This window comes from Engraulis encrasicolus, chromosome 12 (assembly GCF_034702125.1).
Source record: "Engraulis encrasicolus isolate BLACKSEA-1 chromosome 12, IST_EnEncr_1.0, whole genome shotgun sequence".
In the NCBI taxonomy this organism is placed as follows: Eukaryota; Metazoa; Chordata; class Actinopteri; order Clupeiformes; family Engraulidae; genus Engraulis; species Engraulis encrasicolus.
This window is the reverse complement of record NC_085868.1, coordinates 51,018,265-51,036,421: the sequence shown is the minus strand read 5'-3', so window position 1 is coordinate 51,036,421 and position 18,157 is coordinate 51,018,265. Positions and strand designations below refer to the sequence as shown.

The following is an 18,157-nucleotide window of genomic DNA, read 5'->3' as shown; positions in this document are numbered from 1 at the left end:
TACAGTCGAGTCCGACTGATCTTTCGGTTGGGATGGGCCTGTTTGGCTATGGGGTTCTTTCCCCCCGGACCACAATTGAGGTTGCACAATTCAAAAGTTCTCTGTCGTCGCGCATTCGTGATACTGGCTACTTCTAACGTGTTACAATTATTCTTAAAATACTACTATGTTTACATAAGTTGTGCTAGCTGATTGTTAAAAACCACCAGTCCACGTTTTAAGTTACACAAGGGATCAGTTATGAGTAAGTATATGTAATCGGCTGTCGAATGTGTGGAGATTGTCCTGTGTTGTTGTTATTGCCATTAGCTAAGCTAATGTAACTGAGATTAGCTTCCCTTATTTGTTGCCCAACATGTAGCTGTAAGACGTTTAACATGACAATTGGTAGTTAATCATGTCCTGAAAATTCAATGTATAGTAGTCTTTACTGACTCTTATAGTATGCTGGTTTCAACAAGAGTTGGTGTTGTCTTTAAACTACAGAACCTTGAGCATAGCTCTATCTCTGTAATCCCTGTTAATTGATTCGTAATACCCTGCTACTGAAAGTGTTGCTGATTGATTATGCAAATCCAGCCATATTGTATACATATATAACATGTAGACCATTGGTTTCCCTCGGTGATGTAGACGTTAAATATGCTGCACTATCCATAAATGAACCTCAGTAACGATTGTCTTTTGTGCACTTCTAGCTGCCAACAAGGACAACATCCGCGCTGGATGTAAAAGATGTGGATATCGTAAGTACCATTTCATTATCTTTCTGTCCTTCCCCAGCGGCATCGTGCTGCTAACAATGGTCAGTCTTATACCACTGGCCAATGTATTCAATGGAGCAGGACAAACACTGTTATTAACGGTACTAATGAAGTAAAAGGCCAGTTAGTCACTCAGAAACAGAATGACTGACACTTGCTTGCCTTGTTGCTAGTGTCTGTAAAACCATGGTGGAAAGGTTGTGACCGAAATTGTTTTGTTGAGTGCTGCCTGGATGTGTTTCAGGAAGCACTGACAATGGGTAACATTCTATCATGCAGCCGTGGCCTAATGTTTAAAGGCTTTAGATCAGAGGTTTAATTGTTCAACTTCACCCCTTACACACCCTACGTCACTCTGTGGCTAAAGTGCCCTTGAGCAAGGCACCTAATCTCACACTGCTCAAGGGACTGTAACCAATTCCCTATACTTAAAATAACCGTAAAAAGTCGCTTTGGGTAAAAGCATCAGCTGCGTGTAATGTAATGTTATCCGGTCCTGACTCTTCCAGCGGGGCACTTGACGTTTGAGTGTCGCAACTTCCTGCGTGTGGACCCTGGGAAGGACATCGTGTTGGACGTGAGCAGCACCAGCACTGAGGAGAGTGACGTGGAGGAGCAGGGACAGCAGAGGAAGGACAAGCCTCGCAGACGCTCCCAATCCAGGGGTCAGTGTGGACTAGTATCTCTCCATCTCTCTCTCTCTCTCTCTCTCTCTCTCTCCGATCCAGGGGTCAGTGTGGACTAGCATCTCTCTCTCTCTCTCTCTCTCTCTCTCTCTCTCTCTCTCTCTCTCTCTATCTGATCCAGGGGTGAGTGCCTACTAGTATCTCTCTCTCTGTCCGATCCAGTGTGTGTGTGTATGTTAGAGAGAGAGAGGTGGGGGGGATGTATCTGGAATTGTGGTTTGTTCGTGGTAAAATACATGTTAGCCATTCTGTTTTCTTTCTGACTTCTTATTTTTACCCAATGTCTCATTACCAAGGTTCAGACGACGAAAGAAGACGCCGTAAAAAGAAGAGTCGCGAAAGATCTCACAAAAAGGCAAAAAAGAGGTATGAAGTCACCTGAAAAAATCTGGTTAAGAAGTCCTCGTATAATAACTCTTGAAGTCCATTCCGATTTCTAAACTTCCATCCTCGCCTTGTGCTTATGCAAGACATCATTGATGATGGAAGTTTTATTGAATATCTCGCAAAAGCACAATTGAAGGGCCTTTTTCTCATTTGCAATCAGGATAGTGAACAAGTCCCCCAAAATGTGTTGTTTGTAGGCTGACATGGAGGGGGCGTCAGCAAAACGCAAGGGCACAAGCATAAGGCAAGGACGGGAGTTTAGATAATGAGATGGACAAATGGTGAAGTCAACTCTGTTTACATCTGCAACTAATGGATTCAATGGTAAATTGGCTTGACACGTTACCACACAAGATTTGCTGTCAGACATCAATAAAGCAGTAGCGTCATATTGCCTTTAGTACAAAATAGTGATGATAACAGAAAACTTAAGCCACCTGATCATGAATCTCATTTCACACTGGCTATGTTTACACAAGACATTTAATTCGGAATGAATTCCATTAAATTCTGAATAAAGCTTAATTTTGCTTTGAAAATGTCATGTAAACGCTTCTTAATTCGGAATTAAATGAAAGATCAAAGGAAACTCGATGGAACTATTTAATTTTGAATTATTAATTCGGAATTAAAAACATCCTGTAAACGTAGCCACTGTGAAAATGGCCAGTCTGAAATCAACCAAAGTTGGAATAACTTGTTATTTTGTCCATGGCTGGGGATTGGAGATTGATAATGTTTGTTTGTATGTCCACCTAGGTCATACTCATCCAGCGACGAAGAAGAGGAAGAGGAGCGGAGACACAAGCACAAACACAAGAAACACAAGGCTCACAAGAAGAAGGACAAAAAGAAGAAGGAGAAAGAGAAGCGTCACAAGAAGAAACACAAGTCCAAGGAAGAGTCCTCATCCGACAGTTCTACCTCCTCCTCCGGCACCGATTGATGCGACAGTTGATTGATTGAGAAGACAATTTCAGCGTGTGTGTGTGCCAGTTGGTTAGCCATTCAGACCCCTCAACACACATGCTGTCAACCCTGAATTGTAATGTATTTTGTTTTTTTAAAAGTAGAGATCAAATCTTCTGTACCTGAAAACTGCCACATTTTGACCGTTAGGGAAGCACCACTGTTGAAAGCAATACAGTGTTCCTGATCTCATCATGTCAAACAGCGATAACAAGGACAACATGTGTTGAGAAAGCCCAGTCTGATATTATTCTTTTCTGTGAAAACTCCGCTGGGGTGTATTTCCATGTTTTGTAATTCGAATCCAATAAAAAAATCCTGCTTCTCCATTCCAAGAACTTTTTTGTGTCTTTATTAATTATAGGACAGTTGAGAGAGAGAGATGGGGCAAGATTGACAAAAGACCCAGGCTGGGTCGCCGTAGTGCCCCCTATTTCAAGTATTTTAATTAAGCGGGCTTGCGGAGCAAGGACCATGCAGAGCATGGCCCTTGCAGAGCAAGGCCCGTTTATTAAGCGGGCTTGCGGAGCAAGGACCATGCAGAGCATGGCCCTTGCAGAGCAAGGCCCGTTTATAGTAATCTCTAAGTCCTGTTTCATTATTGGTCTTGTGCAGGGCAGCAGTAAAATAGAAAATGGATCTCCTCCTAGGCCTTTCGAGATAGAGACACCGTTCAAACACTAAAACGACCGGCTCGGCTTGGAGATCGCGTATAGTTATAGGCTTCTCCGTGTCTCTTGTCGTTTTCCCGTTTTTGGCGATTTTGTTAAAGCCTGGGTCCCCATTGGAAACAGTGGTGGAACCTCCATGAACCAAGGTTCCGCCACTCTAGAGATTAGAGTGTAGGAGGCTTTTTCGGTCATAAAACATCAACACTTTCACCTAGAAGTTTAGTTGATGCGTTGTTAGCGAGCTCTATGGGATGTCTCCAAATTGTCAAAGTTTCATCTCCCAAATCCCAATACTTTTTAAATGGCAGGTTTGTAAAAAAAAACAGGCCTGGCTCTATGGAGAATCCCAGTCTTTCGAAAAGGGCATTTTTCAAGAGATCAGCGCATGTCCCACACGGAGGTCCATTTGTGCCTGAAAAATTTTAACCTATAAACTTCATTCAAAGACTGTTAGAGAGATCACAAGCATGACTCCGATCTGTGAAAAGGACACGTGCCAACTCCTTTTAGTTTTTTTACAACGATGTTGTAAAGACAAAAAACTCATTCTCATTTTCTCCCCAGTTTAGAGCTCAATACTAACTGTCTTTCAGTCAATCACAACAGGTGCAGCCAGTGAAGGATTCCATTTCAACTGTCACTGTCTCAAGATTCCATTCTTAACGAGCAGGTGCGAGCAACCATTCTAGAAGTCTATTGTTCAGCTCTGCAATGCAATCTAATATAGTCTTGCTGGACTATGCATGACAATTAGCTGCTTGGCTTAGTGGTAATGCATGCCGCTGCAGTAGAGATATGGAGGTTGAGGGTTCGAAACCCACCCGAAGCCATGTTGATTTTCTAAATTATATCATATGCAGCGTTCCTTGGCCGACTTAAAATGCCATGTATATCATTTAGTATGGATGGCAAATGTGCTGAATTACAGATATTGAGGTTGGGGGTTCGAAACCCAGTCAAAGCCATGTTGATTTTCAAAATTACATCATATGCAGTGTTCCTTGGCCAACTTAAAATGCCATGTATGTCATTTAGTATGCATGGCAAATGTGCTGGATTACAGATATGGAGGTTGGGGGTTCGAATCCCAGTCAAAGCCATGTTGACTTTCAAAATTATATCATATGCAGTGTTCCTTGGCCAACTTAAAATGCCATGTATGTCATTTAGTATGAATGGCAAATGTGCTGAATTAGGGATATGGGGGTTGGAGGTTCGAACCCCAGTCGAAGCCATGTTGATTTTCAAAATGATATCATATGCAGTGTTCCTTAGCCAACTTCAAATATCATGTATTGTATGTCATTTAATAACAATGGCAAAGGGGTTGGATTACAGATATGGAGGTTGTGAGTTCTAATCCCGCTCGAAGCCATGTTGATTTTCAAAATTATATCATATGCAGTGTTCCTTAGCCAACTTAAAATACCATGTATGTCATTTAGTATATCCCCAAAACGCAGAGCTACAACACTTTCAAGATGGCTGAATCCAAGATGGCTGAATTGTTTGGCCCATAACTTCTGACTGGTTGGATGGAGTTTTTCCAAGATTTCTTTTAGCTTTGTTTTCTCAATAGTACTTTGTTTCATCTCTGCCCCAAAAGGCAAGCCCGCTTCCAGCATTTTCTGTGAGAATGCATTTCTAGTTTGGATTTTGTTCCGGTTTCATCAGAAGTTAAACTGTTGTTCCCTTGTGTTACTAAAACACCAATAAACTCAGAGATGGATTATGACTCCATGGGCCCCAGGGGCTGGACAGCAAGGAAGTTGAAGCTGTTACACTGTTTGGGGTTTGGGGGTTTCTCCCCAGAAAATACTGTAATTTAAAGTGCAATTTTAACACACGTGAGAACTGAAGTGTAGACCATTGATGAAGTGTTTTTTGCAGTGCAGCGGCCTGGACTTCAGGGCCCCCTTGCACTTTCTGAAACTATGATAGTAATCAGTACTTCACACATTTACAAAACCAAAGTTGCTTACTACATTAGCTACTTTGTTGTTTTCAATGCATTTTCCCATTGGCAACTGCCGAAGTTGCTAACAGGCTAACAACTTCTCTTTTGAGAAACTCACCCCTGTACACATGTATACATACACAAGCAACATTCAAAATTAATTTCAGATGCATTGCATGAACCACAGACGTATCAGGGGATTGAAATATGATGTGTATCATACTCCCCGACAGAGGGTGGCGCACATTATCCACAGTGATACAGCCGAGAGGGTAAACCTCGGCAGCGAGGTAACTAAACAGAAAACATGGCGTCCGATACAGAGGGAACGGCGGCAGAAAATAAACGAAAATTAGAAGATGAACCCGAGGATGATGAATGGGTCGGACCTCTACCCTCGGAGGCGGCAAAGCCAAAGAAAAGAAGAGGTACCAATTCATTATTTGTTTACTACATCACCGAAGGGACAGCCAGATATCAACAAAGTCAGTGCCACACTGACTTCCAAGTTTCGAACAACACAGTCTTCCCTTTCGCTACATTGTGTCCTCCTCTAACATCACTACTTGTCCAAAAATGTTTACAACTTACAATTTATATATCAGTGCACTTTGCAAGGCTGTAAAATGGGCTTTTGTTGTTCTAGTGTTGGAGTATGAACGTGTATACCTGGACAACTTGCCATCTGCCAGCATGTATGAGAGGAGTTACATGCATAGAGATGTGATAACACAGATTGCCTCTACAAAGTAAGTGAATGTGTTGTTGGATTTTCCTACTATCTGTATCTTTTCACTTTCCCCAGATAAGAGAACTTTTGCATGTAGAACTAGTCTGACTGTGTGTGTGTGTGTGTGTGTGTGTGTGTGTGTGTGTGTGTGTGTGTGTACAATTAGAACAAGAGTACTAATGTGTTTGTAATATTGGGATCTTCCCTTGTTAGTTCATTTGTAAAATTGAACACTCTCTTGTCCAGGACTGATTTTGTCATAACGGCAAGTCAAGATGGACACGTCAAGTTCTGGAAGAAGAAGGACGATGAGGGGATCGAGTTTGTCAAACACTTCCGCAGTCACCTTGGTATGTGTGTCTCTTTTCAGACCAGTCAAAGAATAGCAATAATAGAAACAACGATTATGCATTGTTTTTCTGGAGGAACCTTTCACAATGCTCAAATGCAATGAAATAAAGCTGTGGGTGTCACTTGTTCTGTGCGAGCCTTGCCCGTGTGATCTATCAGCTGTGTTGGGCAAGAGCCATGGTGTAATGAGAGTTGGGAGTAGTGAGTTGGACTGCCGATCATAGGGTTGAAGGTTAGAATCCCGCCCTTACCTCTCTCCATCTCCATCCATAGCTGAGGTGCCCTTGAGCAAGGCGCCTAACCCCACATTGCTCCAGGGACTGTAACCAATACACTGTAATGTCTGTAAATCTGTGTCTGTCTGTGAATTTAAAAAAAAGTGTCAGTGTTGTGTCCTGAACTCTTATTCTGATATAGGATCTATCTCCATATACTGTATGTTGCTAGGAGACTCAGTTTTTGTTTAGGCTCTTGAAGAACGTTAACTAAATGCTGAAACTCACGCTTGTTCCCGCTGTCATTTATTACACAAAACACTACAGTCAGCTAAGTGTAATGTAATGTCGTCTATCTGCTGTGTAATCCTGTAGGTGTGGTGGAGAGCATATCGGTCAGTGCTGAGGGCGCCCTCTTCTGCTCGGTGGGAGATGATCAGGCCATGAAAGTCTTCGACGTGGTCAACTTCGACATGATCAACATGCTCAAGCTGGGGTATGATGAGCACAATACTTTACAGTACACACTCCATGAAGATGGTGATAATGGTGGTGGTGGTTCATATTGTTGTACCTCAGTTTGCTAATGCGGTGTTTGAGCTATGAACACGTCCTCTGTTAAAGCTGTTTCAGACTGGCTGCATCCAGTGTTAATTTCGTCAGCTTTTTTAAATTTAGTCTTAGTCTTAGTCACAATGACGAAAATCAATTTTAGTCTTAGTCAAATTTAGTCATTGCCTTCACAATTTAGTCTTAGTCTTCGTCTAAATGACGAAAATTAATTTTAGTCATAGTCAAATTTTAGTCATTTTAGTCATTTTAGTCAACATTTCACATTTTCGTCATTTTAGTCAAATTATTACACAAATTATTACTAGATAGCCTATTGCAGCAAATATTCACATTGTTACTAGCTTATTTTCCACCAAAACCCAAATCAGTCCTGTAAAAGTAATTTCAGCAGCATAGAGCAAAGGAGCATTAGACACACACACTTCCAGGTGCAGGTTGCGCTCTCTCTCTCTCGTGCATTAGAAGCTGCTACGTATTATTTGCTTTTGAATTTGATCACGTAGGCTACAAGCTCTTCTTCACCTGACCGCGTGACTCATAGCCTGCAGATTGCAGGCAGTGGGAAAACCAGACATCCCAATGAAGTCCAAGAAGTTTCCCTGATATTTGATAGTGGCTCCCCGATGGCCGCGAGTCAGATAAAATATTCCTGATTTTAGACTTTGCAAGTTCGCGTTATTTCGATTGGCAATGCGGGACAGAGAAAGATAATGCCTCGTGCGTCATTCCTGCAATATACTTCAAATAGATTACGCGCACTTCGTAGGACGCCCTGCAAAAGTCCTGGGGAAAAAGTAGGCAGTTGTCTATGCAGACTGGACGACAAAATGGACATTGACAAACAATGGTTGAACACTAATGCTGTTTTGTTTGTCGGGATGTCGAGGGTCGATAAGCATCTCCAAGTTTTTAGAACTTGGGATGTCTGGGAGACGCTATTGTAATACGCATCGCATGGAAGTGATGTCGACTGCCTTGGGTCTTTTAGTGTTGCCCTCGACGGGAAAAAGTTTCAGTTCTCCGCACTTTAAACCCTGATCGCCCACACATTGATTCTTATCAAAACTACAGTAGCCGTGCCTCTGTTTAGACTACTTAAACAACGTTAGTACCCCTGTAGCGCGCGCATCCCTTAAACGTCTCCCGGTGTGTCTGATCTAAATAAATGCATGAATCCGATCTTCATGATTTGCTTGCAAACTGCCTATTCATACGGTTAAATAGCCAATATAGCAAACATTACAAAAGAACAGACAACGGACGTCGGCGTATGCGTTAGTGGAAAGGAGAAGAGGGGAAGCTCGAGGAGGTTTAAAATGACAGCATCAGAGGAAGATTGGCGAGAGTGACGGTAGCACTATTATCATGACTGCACAAACACACACGTCTTCGTTATGGACAAAAGGGTTGTTGAACATGTTTCAAAATTAACACTTGCCTCACCGTCGGCTCTTTCTTTTTCTCTTTCTGGGAAACATTTTAGGGCCTAAACTCAACTGAACAGGACTCACTGAACTAGGCTACTTCTGATTGAGCCGCACCAGCGCCAGACACTGCCTGCAGAGAAGGGCAACAGCGTGTAATCTTCTATGAAGTTCAAGAAACAATTAACAATTACAAATTAATTTTAAACAATTACATATTTAATGTCCATTCGTCCATGGCTTGTAAATTTCGTCTCGTCTTAGTCTCCTTAACGAAAATAATTTTTTATTTTCGTCATATTTTTATGTTCTGGAAGCAATTTTTGTGCGTCATCGTCTCGTCATCGTCACGGGAAAAAGGGGCGTTGACGAAATATTTTCATCATCGTCCTGGTTGACGAAATTAACATTGGCTGCATCTGTAAGTCATGGGTAAGCAGTGGGCAGTCGTGTTATCAGACTTGTAGCCCAAAGGTTGCCGGTTTGACTCCCGACCCGCCAGAATCGAACCCGTGTCCCCAGTGTAACATTGCAGTGGCCACGTTTTATTGTATTTCTAATTGACTTGTGTGTGTTTCTAATTTATGTTCATGGCTAGTTTCCACCCTGGCCAGTGTGAGTGGATCTACAACCCGGGCGATGCCATCTCAACAGTGGCCTGCTCTGAGAAGTCCACGGGCAAGATCTTCGTCTTCGACGGGCGGGGCAGCAACGAGCCGCTGCACACCTTCGAGAAGATGCACTCGGCCCCGCTCTCCCAGATACGTCTCAACGCCAAGTTCCACGTGGTGGTGTCGGCCGACAAGGTGATGATGACCCACTCTTGGTATACTCTCTTTATCATCCAATCATGAGAGAGAGAGAGAGAGAGAGAGAGAGAGAGAGAGAGAGAGAGAGAGAGAGAGAGAGAGAGAGAGAGAGAGAGAGAGAGAGAGAGAGAGAGAGAGAGAGAGAGAGAGAGAGCGAGAGCGAGAGACTACTTCTACTAGGCCTAAATGTTACTCTACTACACTACTACTAATAATATTAATAGAGATGCACCGGATCCTGATTTTTAGGATCATACCGGATCCACTGCTTAAGATCCTGCCGGAACCAGATACCGGATCCTACAAAAGGGTTGAAACATATAGTCTACTCGCACACGTGGGCCCTTTTTATTACTATTTTTTAGACTCATTGGCTTATTGTCACACTGCCTGCAACGGCCGCTTCCAAAGGGCTTTCACTCCATGCAGTAATTGGGGTTGTGAAAGACTGACTGAAAAGCCTAGGCTAGAGATGCACCAGACCCTGATTTTTAGGTAACATGCCGGATACCGGATCCACTGCTTAAGATCCTGCCGGACCTGGATCCTGTGAAAAACCCTATTATCCTGCCGGAACCGGAACAGGAACCGGATCCGGTGCATCTCTAAATATTAATAATAATAACTCTATTTGTATAGTGCACAATTCATACAAGACAGTCAGCTCAATGTGCTTAACAGTTAGATTAACAACAATGCAGTGTTAATTTTGTCGACTAGACTAAGACTAAATATATTAGTCGACTAACCTTTTGAGAGTTTAATTGACTAAATTCTGACTAACAAAAATGATCTGTGAAAGACTAAAACGAGACTAAAATGTTGAGGACTTTAAGTCGACTAAATAATGACTAAACAAAAATGATTTGTGAAAGACTAAAAGTGACTAAGACTAAGAACTAACTTTTAGTCGACTAAATTCTGACAAAAATGATTTGTGAAAGATTAAAAATGACCAAGACGTAGACTTTTTTGGGGGGCTCAGACATAAATTGGTACAACCACAACTAAAACCTATAAATTAATTGTTAATTGGTAATTAACCTTTAAAGGGACACTATGGGATTTAAAAAATGATTAATTACAGCTGAATCCATCCACCGATTTTACTTTTAGCAGACTGACCGTAACGAATATTGGGGGAGAAGCTTCTTTAACAAAACAAAAATCCCTTTACGTATACGTAGCACCAGCGACATATTCCCATTTGTATGCACTATTGACTGCTTTACCAGAATGGCAATAACCAAGTCTCAGTGCATTACTAAAGGCCTTGTGTTTTATTGTATTGTGACTTAAACTAAAGACTAAAATGTTTAGACTAAAACTAGACAAAAATGTTGAGGACTTTTAGTCGACTAAATAATGACTAAACAAAAATTATTTGTGAAAGACTAAAACTAGACAAAAATGTTGAGGAATTTTAGTCGACTAAATAATAACTAAACAAAAATGATTTTTGAAAGACTAAAAGCGACTAAGACTAAGAATGGACTTTGACACAAGACTAAGACTAAGACTAAATAAAAAAATGGATGACAAAATTAACACTGCAACAATGTCATTACTGTGAACAAGTAATTTAAGTACTGTTCTTCCTCTAGACGGGTATGGTGGAGTACTGGACGGGTCTGCCGCGTGACTTCAAGTTCCCGCGCCACGTGCAGTGGGAGTACAAGACGGACACGGACCTGTACGAGTTTGCCAAGAACAAGACCTACCCCACCAGCCTGGCCTTCTCCTCCGACGGCAAGAAGATGGCCACCATCGCCACCGACAGAAAGGTCCGCATCTTCCGCTTCCTCACCGGCAAGCTCATGAGGGTCTTCGACGAGTCTCTCACGGTGAGTTCGAAACTCCTCTCGGATCTATCAGGGTTTCCAGACAGTGTGGTGCTGCTCCACTAAATGAAACCGGGCACCACACGTTTATTCTGACTTTTTGTCCACCCAGATGGTTTGAGAGAGTAAATGCCTTTGAGATGTTTACAGAGTTACAACTCTATTCATTGGTAATGTTATAATAATAATAATAATAATAATAATAATGCATTTTATTTGAAAGCGCCTTTCAAAACTCTCAAGGACACTGTACAGACAGAAACAAAAATAAAACAAGACACATAAACAGAATTTTAAACAAAAATAAATAAATGAATACAATTTTATTTTTTTTAAATATGAAAATAAGATAAAATAAAATAAAATAAAACAGAGTTTAAGAATCATAAAGAATAGGCTATTTGAAACAGATGGGTTTTTAGCCTGGATTTGAAAAGGGGCAGAGAGTCAATATTGCGGATGTCAGGGGGAAGGGCATTCCACAGCTGAGGGGAGAGCAGCTAAAAGCTCTATTCCCCATGGAATTAAGACGGGCAGAGGAGAGAGGAGTTATGCGTCTTTTATAGTGTGTCTGATGGGCTTCTGTGTTCCTCTCTCTGCAGATGTTTACAGAGCAGCAGTGGATCTGTAATCTATATTGTAATGCGTTTCCTATATTGTGTCTGATGGACTTCTATAGTGTGTAAATCTGATATGCTCCTCTCTCTCTGCAGATGTGTACAGAGTTGCAGCTGATGTGTCTTCTATATTGTGTTAAATTAATGCTATGTGTCCCTCTCTGCAGATGTTCACAGAGTTGCAGCAGATGTGTCCTCTATATTGTGTTAATCTTATGCTCCTCTCTCTGTGCAGATGATTACAGAGTTGCAGCTGATGTGTCTTCTATATTGTGTTAAATTAATACTATGTGTCCCTCTCTGCAGATGTTTACAGAGCTTCAGCAGATGCGTCAGCAGCTCCCTGACATGGAGTTTGGTCGGCGCATGGCGGTGGAGAGGGAGCTGGAGAAGGTGGACGGGATCCGCCTGACCAACATCATCTTCGACGAGACGGGACACTTCGTCCTCTATGGAACCATGCTGGGCATCAAGGTCATCAACGTGGAAACCAACAGGTAGTGCAGTATTTTTCAACCTTGTGGCTGGGATCCCACTTGGGGTCTCCTGAGATTAGATGAAAAACATCTTTCAACTTATTATTATGACTGAAACACACCACAAACAATCTAAACTTTCATATCCTGTGCAAAGTCGCATTAAGTATATGGGGTTGCCAGGTATTATATTAGGGATGTCCAAATCCGGTCACAAACTAAAAAGGGTTTGGAACCCCTGAGGTAGTGGGACAAAACCTGAAACAAAATGTGACAACCTGAATTGCACTCACCCATAAAGCACTTACTACCTGGCCCCTGTATTGCAATGCCTGCCTGCCTGCCTGTCTGTCTGTCTGTCTGTCTGTCTGTCTGTCTGTCTGTCTGTCTGTCTGTCTGTCTGTCTGTCTGTCTGTCTGTCTGTCTGTCTGCCTACCCACAGTGTTTTGTGTCACGATGTGTGTGTATCCTGGGTTAGCTTGAGACCCAGTACTGTCTTTTGAGTGCACAAAGCCCCCTTCTGTGTCTTCTCAACCCCCCTTTTTCTTCTCGTTTCTCGTCCTCTAGATGTGTGCGTATCCTGGGGAAGCTTGAGAATATCCGTGTGGTGCAGCTGGGTCTGTTCCAGGGCACGGCGCGCATCACTAAAGCCGCCCCCACCGTGGAGATGAAGGCCTCGGATAACCCCGCGCTGCAGAGCGACGAGCCAGACCCCACCATCTTCTGCACCGCCTTCAAGAAGAACCGCTTCTACATGGTGAGAGGATGGCACGCACGCACGCACGCACACACACACACACACACACACACACACACACCATCTTCTGCACCGCCTTCAAGAAGAACCGCTTCTACATGGTGAGAGGACTACACACACACACACACACACACACACACACACACACCGCCTTCAAGAAGAACTGCTTCTACATAGTGAGAGAACAACACACGCACGCGCGCACACACACACACACACACAGACAGAACGCCTTCAAGAAGAACCGCTTCTACATGGTGAGAGGATTACACACACACACACACACACACACCGCCTTCAAGAAGAACCGCTTCTACATGGTGAGAGGATGGCACGCACGCACATACCACACACACACACACACACACACACACACACACACACACACACACACCGCCCTCAAGAAGAACCACTTCTACATGGTGAGAGGATGGCACACACACACATACCACACACACACACACACACACACACACACACACACACACACTCCGCCTTCAAGAAGAACCGCTTCTACATGGTGAGAGGACTACACACACACACACATACCACACACACACACACACACACACACACACACACCGCCCTCAAGAAGAACCACTTCTACATGGTGAGAGAACCGCACATACGCACACACACACATTCTTAGACATGTGAAAAAAAAACTTCCTGCAAAAGAAAACTTTTTTTTTCAAGCCTCAGAATTGTAGAATTTGTTGTAAGCAACTGGACAGTCTAGTTTTGTTTGGGGACAGTCCAGTTGCTCACAACAAATCTTACCTTCTTGTCAAACTACCGTGTCACTGTCTGACAGTGTTCGAAACATGTTTTTGTTATGTGACCACCTCCCTTTCATCATAGTTCACGAAGCGTGAGCCTGAAGACACCAAGAGTGCGGACTCGGACCGAGACATCTTTAACGAGAAGCCGTCTAAGGAGGAGGTGATGGCGGCGACGCAGGCCGAGGGGCCCAAGAGGGTGTCAGACAGCGCCATCATACACACCACCATGGGAGACGTGCACATCAAACTCTTCCCCGTCGAGTAAGTCATAATAATAATAATAATAATGATGACAACGTAAAATATATCAAACTCTTCCCCGTCGAGTAAGTCATAATAATAATAATAATAATAATGACAGCGTAAAATATATCAAACTCTTCCCCATCGAGTAAGTCATAATAATAATAATAGCGACAACGTATAATATAAATCAAACTCTTCCCTGTCGAGTAAGTCATAATAATAATTATTTATTTATAATAAATTTATTTATATAGCACAAAATCATACATAACATGTAAGATTAACTGACATTGCTCCAGGAACTGTAAGCAATACCTTGTAAAATATCTGTACATGATGTGCACATCAAACTCTTCCCCGTCGAGTAAGTCACTCGGTCTTATTACTGTACAAATGCCACATTCAGGTTTGTCTTTACTTGGACGACGTATATATCAAACTATTCCCTGTCGAATAAGTCACTTTGTGCTGTTATAAATAGTCCATTCAGGTCTGTCTTTACTTGGACGACGTATATATCAAACTCTTCCCCGTCGAGTAAGTCACTTTGTCCTGTTACAAATAGGTCTGTCTGTATAAGGTAGAGGTACTGCTACACATGTGCACTCGTCTGATGTTACATAGCTAAGCGTAAGCGTAATGTAATATAATGCATTGTGTGTGTTCCAGGTGTCCCAAGACGGTGGAGAACTTCTGTGTGCACAGCAGGAACGGCTACTACAACGGACACATCTTCCACAGAGTCATCAAGGTGAGGCAGGCCACGTCCAGCATGCTCAAGCCTCCATGCAACAAAATTGAATTGTCTCTACAATCAGATTGGCAGATATGGAACAGTTGGCTATTATATCTGTTATTGATACCCAATAGTAATCGTAATTGTGTGTGTGTGTGTTTGTGTGTGTGTGTGTGTGCAGGGAAGCTGACAAAGGGGTCAGTTGTCCCGGGCCCAGGGAGAGAAGGGGCCCAGAATTTGGCCCTTATTGCATTCTATATAGGTCGGTGGGGGGCCCTTTTAGATTACTTTGTCCTGGGCCAAAACTGTCAGCGGCCATGTGTGTGTGTGTGTGTGTGTGTGTGTGTGTGTGTGTGTGTGTGTGTGTGTGTGTGTGTGTGTGTGTGTGTGTGTGTGTGTGTGTGTGTGTGTGTGTGTGTGTGTGTGTGTGTGTGTTTGTGTGTGGTTTGCACGATAGTCTCTGTATTTGTGCATGTGTGTGTTGAATGCTACAACAATAAGGGGACTGGTATATAAAAAAGTGGGTACCCTGTTGCTTGTCTCTTGGATCCAAATAAAAGTAAATAAAATGTGTGTGTGTGTGTGTGTGTGTGTGTGTGTGTGTGTGTGTGTGTGTGTGTGTGTTGTGTGTGTGTGTGTGTGTGTGTGTGTGTGTTTGTGTGTGTGTGTGTGTGTGTGTGTGTGTGTGTGCGTGCGCGTGTGTGCGTGTGTGTGCAGGGCTTCATGATCCAGACAGGTGACCCAACGGGTACGGGCATGGGTGGGGAGAGCATCTGGGGCGGAGAGTTTGAGGACGAGTTCCACGCCACGCTGCGGCACGACCGGCCCTACACCCTCAGTATGGCCAACGCCGGCCCCGGCACCAACGGCTCACAGTTCTTCGTCACTGTCGTTCCCACGGTAACTACTTGGTTTTTAGTTTGTCTGCTGATGTTGCATGTCTTTTGGGATGATATTTGAAGAATGTGTGCATGCTTCGAAAACTATGTAAACAAACTATGCCCCTATTAGGATGGCCAAAATGTTGAGAAATGGCTAAATGAAAAGAAAAACAAGATGCATCCTCAGGCACTGACCATAGATATAATGAACACTAGATACCGTGTTAACCACTCCCTGGACCACCTTAGACCGAAAGCTTGGCCATTATATTAAAAGAAGAGGAGGGAAAAGGATTTAAGTGTGCAGACATTTTTCTTATATCTCTTTCTCATATTATTCGTTTTTGTTTGGCACCTTCTAATTATGTGTGCGGTGTAATTCGTTTAAATACCCGGTGTAATGCTGCCATCTACTGGTGACATGGCAATACGCATATAATCCTATAGATGGCAGTAAAAACAACATGGCGAAATATTGGCTACAGGCAGAGCCATACAGAGAACAGAGTTACGCGATTGGAGGACCAGGAATTAAATTGCAGCCCCGCCTTTCAGCGAGATAAGGTTGTTCCTAAAGCGGCTGTCTTCCCATAGACTCAACATAGAACCACCACATTAACAGCCAAAAATAAGGACTAACGAACTATACTGCGGGGTAATCACCACAAATATGTAAACTATCAACTGTCTCGGTGGTGATAATCACAACAGTTTTACCACCTGTGATGTTTATCTGAAGTTATTACTACGAACAGCAAGTCTTGTCATATTCCCTGCATTGCATCGCATTGCATTTGCTGTTTGCTACGCCCACTACTATGCACTAACATTCGCAACGCTGAGCAGTACTGAGAGGCTAAAACAGCTAATTTTGCTAATGAGGAAGTCGGCCCTAGCAGACAGCGGAGATCGCCTGACTCTGTTCTCTGTATGGCTCTGGCTACAGTCCCAAGAAGGTGGCTATGCCAAAAGGCTTAACATGGGATCTAGTGTTCATATCTATGGTATTGACAAGTCGACAAGTCAAGGGTGATTTGAGCAGTACAACTGCATGTTGAAATTGACCGGAATTTTCCTCTAAATGCATGCATTCCATCTGTTCAATTTCCCCCCTAAATAATTTCTTCTTGTGTGTTTGACATAGCCATGGCTGGACAACAAGCACACAGTATTTGGGCGATGTACGAAAGGCATGGAGGTGGTGCAGAGGGTCTCCAACGTCAAGGTCAACCCCAAAACAGATAAACCCTACGAGGACGTCAGCATCATCAACATCACCATCAAGTAAACGACAACATCACCATCGAGTAAACAACGCTGCCATCAAGTAAACCAAGCCAGAATAAGGGAAATATTGGCTACGCTTTTTTTTAACTGTACAATAAAGAATCACTGTGTATTTGAGTAAGCGTTATGTCTATTACTGTGTGGGTGGAGAGTTTAGGAAACAAAATGGATACTTGTGTACCTGGGATAAGACACATTATTCAGTATTCTGAGCATTCTCTGGTCAGGAACCAGTCTTGGCACTCAAAGTTTTGTCTTTGGTATTGCGATTTGTAGTGGGTTTTTGATATCTTAACTTTTTTTTCTACATGACTTTAATCACAGTAGATTTTCAACATATCACACCCTGGATATTGAAATAACTATGATAAATCCTCAAGCGCCAAGACTGAATGATATGGACATTGAGTCGAGTAACAATAGAGGAATTGATTTGGATTGGTTGACTCTCATGGTCCAGTTGGTCGACATGGCGTCAATGACCCGTTCACATCACAGAACACTTCAGAGTGTCAGTTAAAAACGCCACACACACACACAACCATGAGTTAAAAACGCCACACACACAGACAACCATGAGCTAGTATTTTTTAATTGCATTACACAACTTATGAAGTCATACAAAAGCCATCAAAGTTCACAAGTTACAAATGTTGTGGTTGGATGTGTGCTGTGCTGTGCTTCACGAGTTCCCAGAACTCATGTGAGGAGAGAGAGAGAGAGAGAGAGAGAGAGAGAGAGAAGCGGGTTGGCCAAACACTAAGTAAGAGTCTTTCCTGTGGGGCCCTGGCCAGATTTTACACTTAAGTTGAGCTTCTTCACATGTGTGCAGCCAGCATGGCAACCACACACACATCTGAAAGTCACCATGAGGGGATTAACTTGCCCGACTCTCACCAGACCTTCGTGTATTTCCGCTAAGCTCTGTGAGCGCACACACAAGGGTCTGGAGGACCTTACGATTCGCCCTGATCCCAAACCAAAATGCAGAAGAACCA

The 18,157-nt window shown here is 42.9% G+C and overlaps 2 protein-coding genes across 2 annotated transcripts; both read left to right on the top strand.

The window, feature by feature from the left end:
• Positions 1 to 29: 29 nt before the first annotated feature.
• srek1ip1 (SREK1-interacting protein 1) lies at positions 30 to 3,144 on the top strand. Its single transcript, XM_063212420.1, has 5 exons — positions 30 to 244; positions 699 to 746; positions 1,274 to 1,429; positions 1,747 to 1,816; positions 2,597 to 3,144. Exons 1-5 carry the CDS (start codon positions 241 to 243, stop codon positions 2,781 to 2,783), a joined length of 465 nt encoding a protein of 154 aa, XP_063068490.1. The 5' UTR covers positions 30 to 240; the 3' UTR covers positions 2,784 to 3,144.
• Positions 3,145 to 5,689: 2,545 nt separating this feature from the next.
• Positions 5,690 to 17,252, top strand: ppwd1 (peptidylprolyl isomerase domain and WD repeat containing 1). Its single transcript, XM_063212419.1, has 12 exons — positions 5,690 to 5,862; positions 6,081 to 6,183; positions 6,411 to 6,514; positions 7,106 to 7,226; positions 9,326 to 9,533; positions 11,141 to 11,380; positions 12,301 to 12,491; positions 13,038 to 13,227; positions 14,089 to 14,270; positions 14,925 to 15,006; positions 15,709 to 15,891; positions 17,017 to 17,252. The coding sequence occupies exons 1-12, from the start codon at positions 5,742 to 5,744 to the stop codon at positions 17,158 to 17,160; spliced, it is 1,869 nt and encodes a 622-aa protein (XP_063068489.1). The 5' UTR covers positions 5,690 to 5,741; the 3' UTR covers positions 17,161 to 17,252.
• The last annotated feature ends 905 nt before the right edge of the window (positions 17,253 to 18,157 follow it).

Coding starts and splice junctions, on each gene's coding strand:
- srek1ip1 (XM_063212420.1), top strand. Junction 747..1,273: donor ATGTAAAAGATGTGGATATC/GTAAGTACCATT, acceptor TGACTCTTCCAG/CGGGGCACTTGACGTTTGAG. Junction 1,817..2,596: donor CACAAAAAGGCAAAAAAGAG/GTATGAAGTCAC, acceptor ATGTCCACCTAG/GTCATACTCATCCAGCGACG.
- ppwd1 (XM_063212419.1), top strand. CDS start 5,742: ATGGCGTCCGATACAGAGGGAACGGCGGCAGAAAATAAACGAAAATTA. Junction 11,381..12,300: donor TCTTCGACGAGTCTCTCACG/GTGAGTTCGAAA, acceptor CCCTCTCTGCAG/ATGTTTACAGAGCTTCAGCA. Junction 15,007..15,708: donor TCTTCCACAGAGTCATCAAG/GTGAGGCAGGCC, acceptor GTGTGTGTGCAG/GGCTTCATGATCCAGACAGG.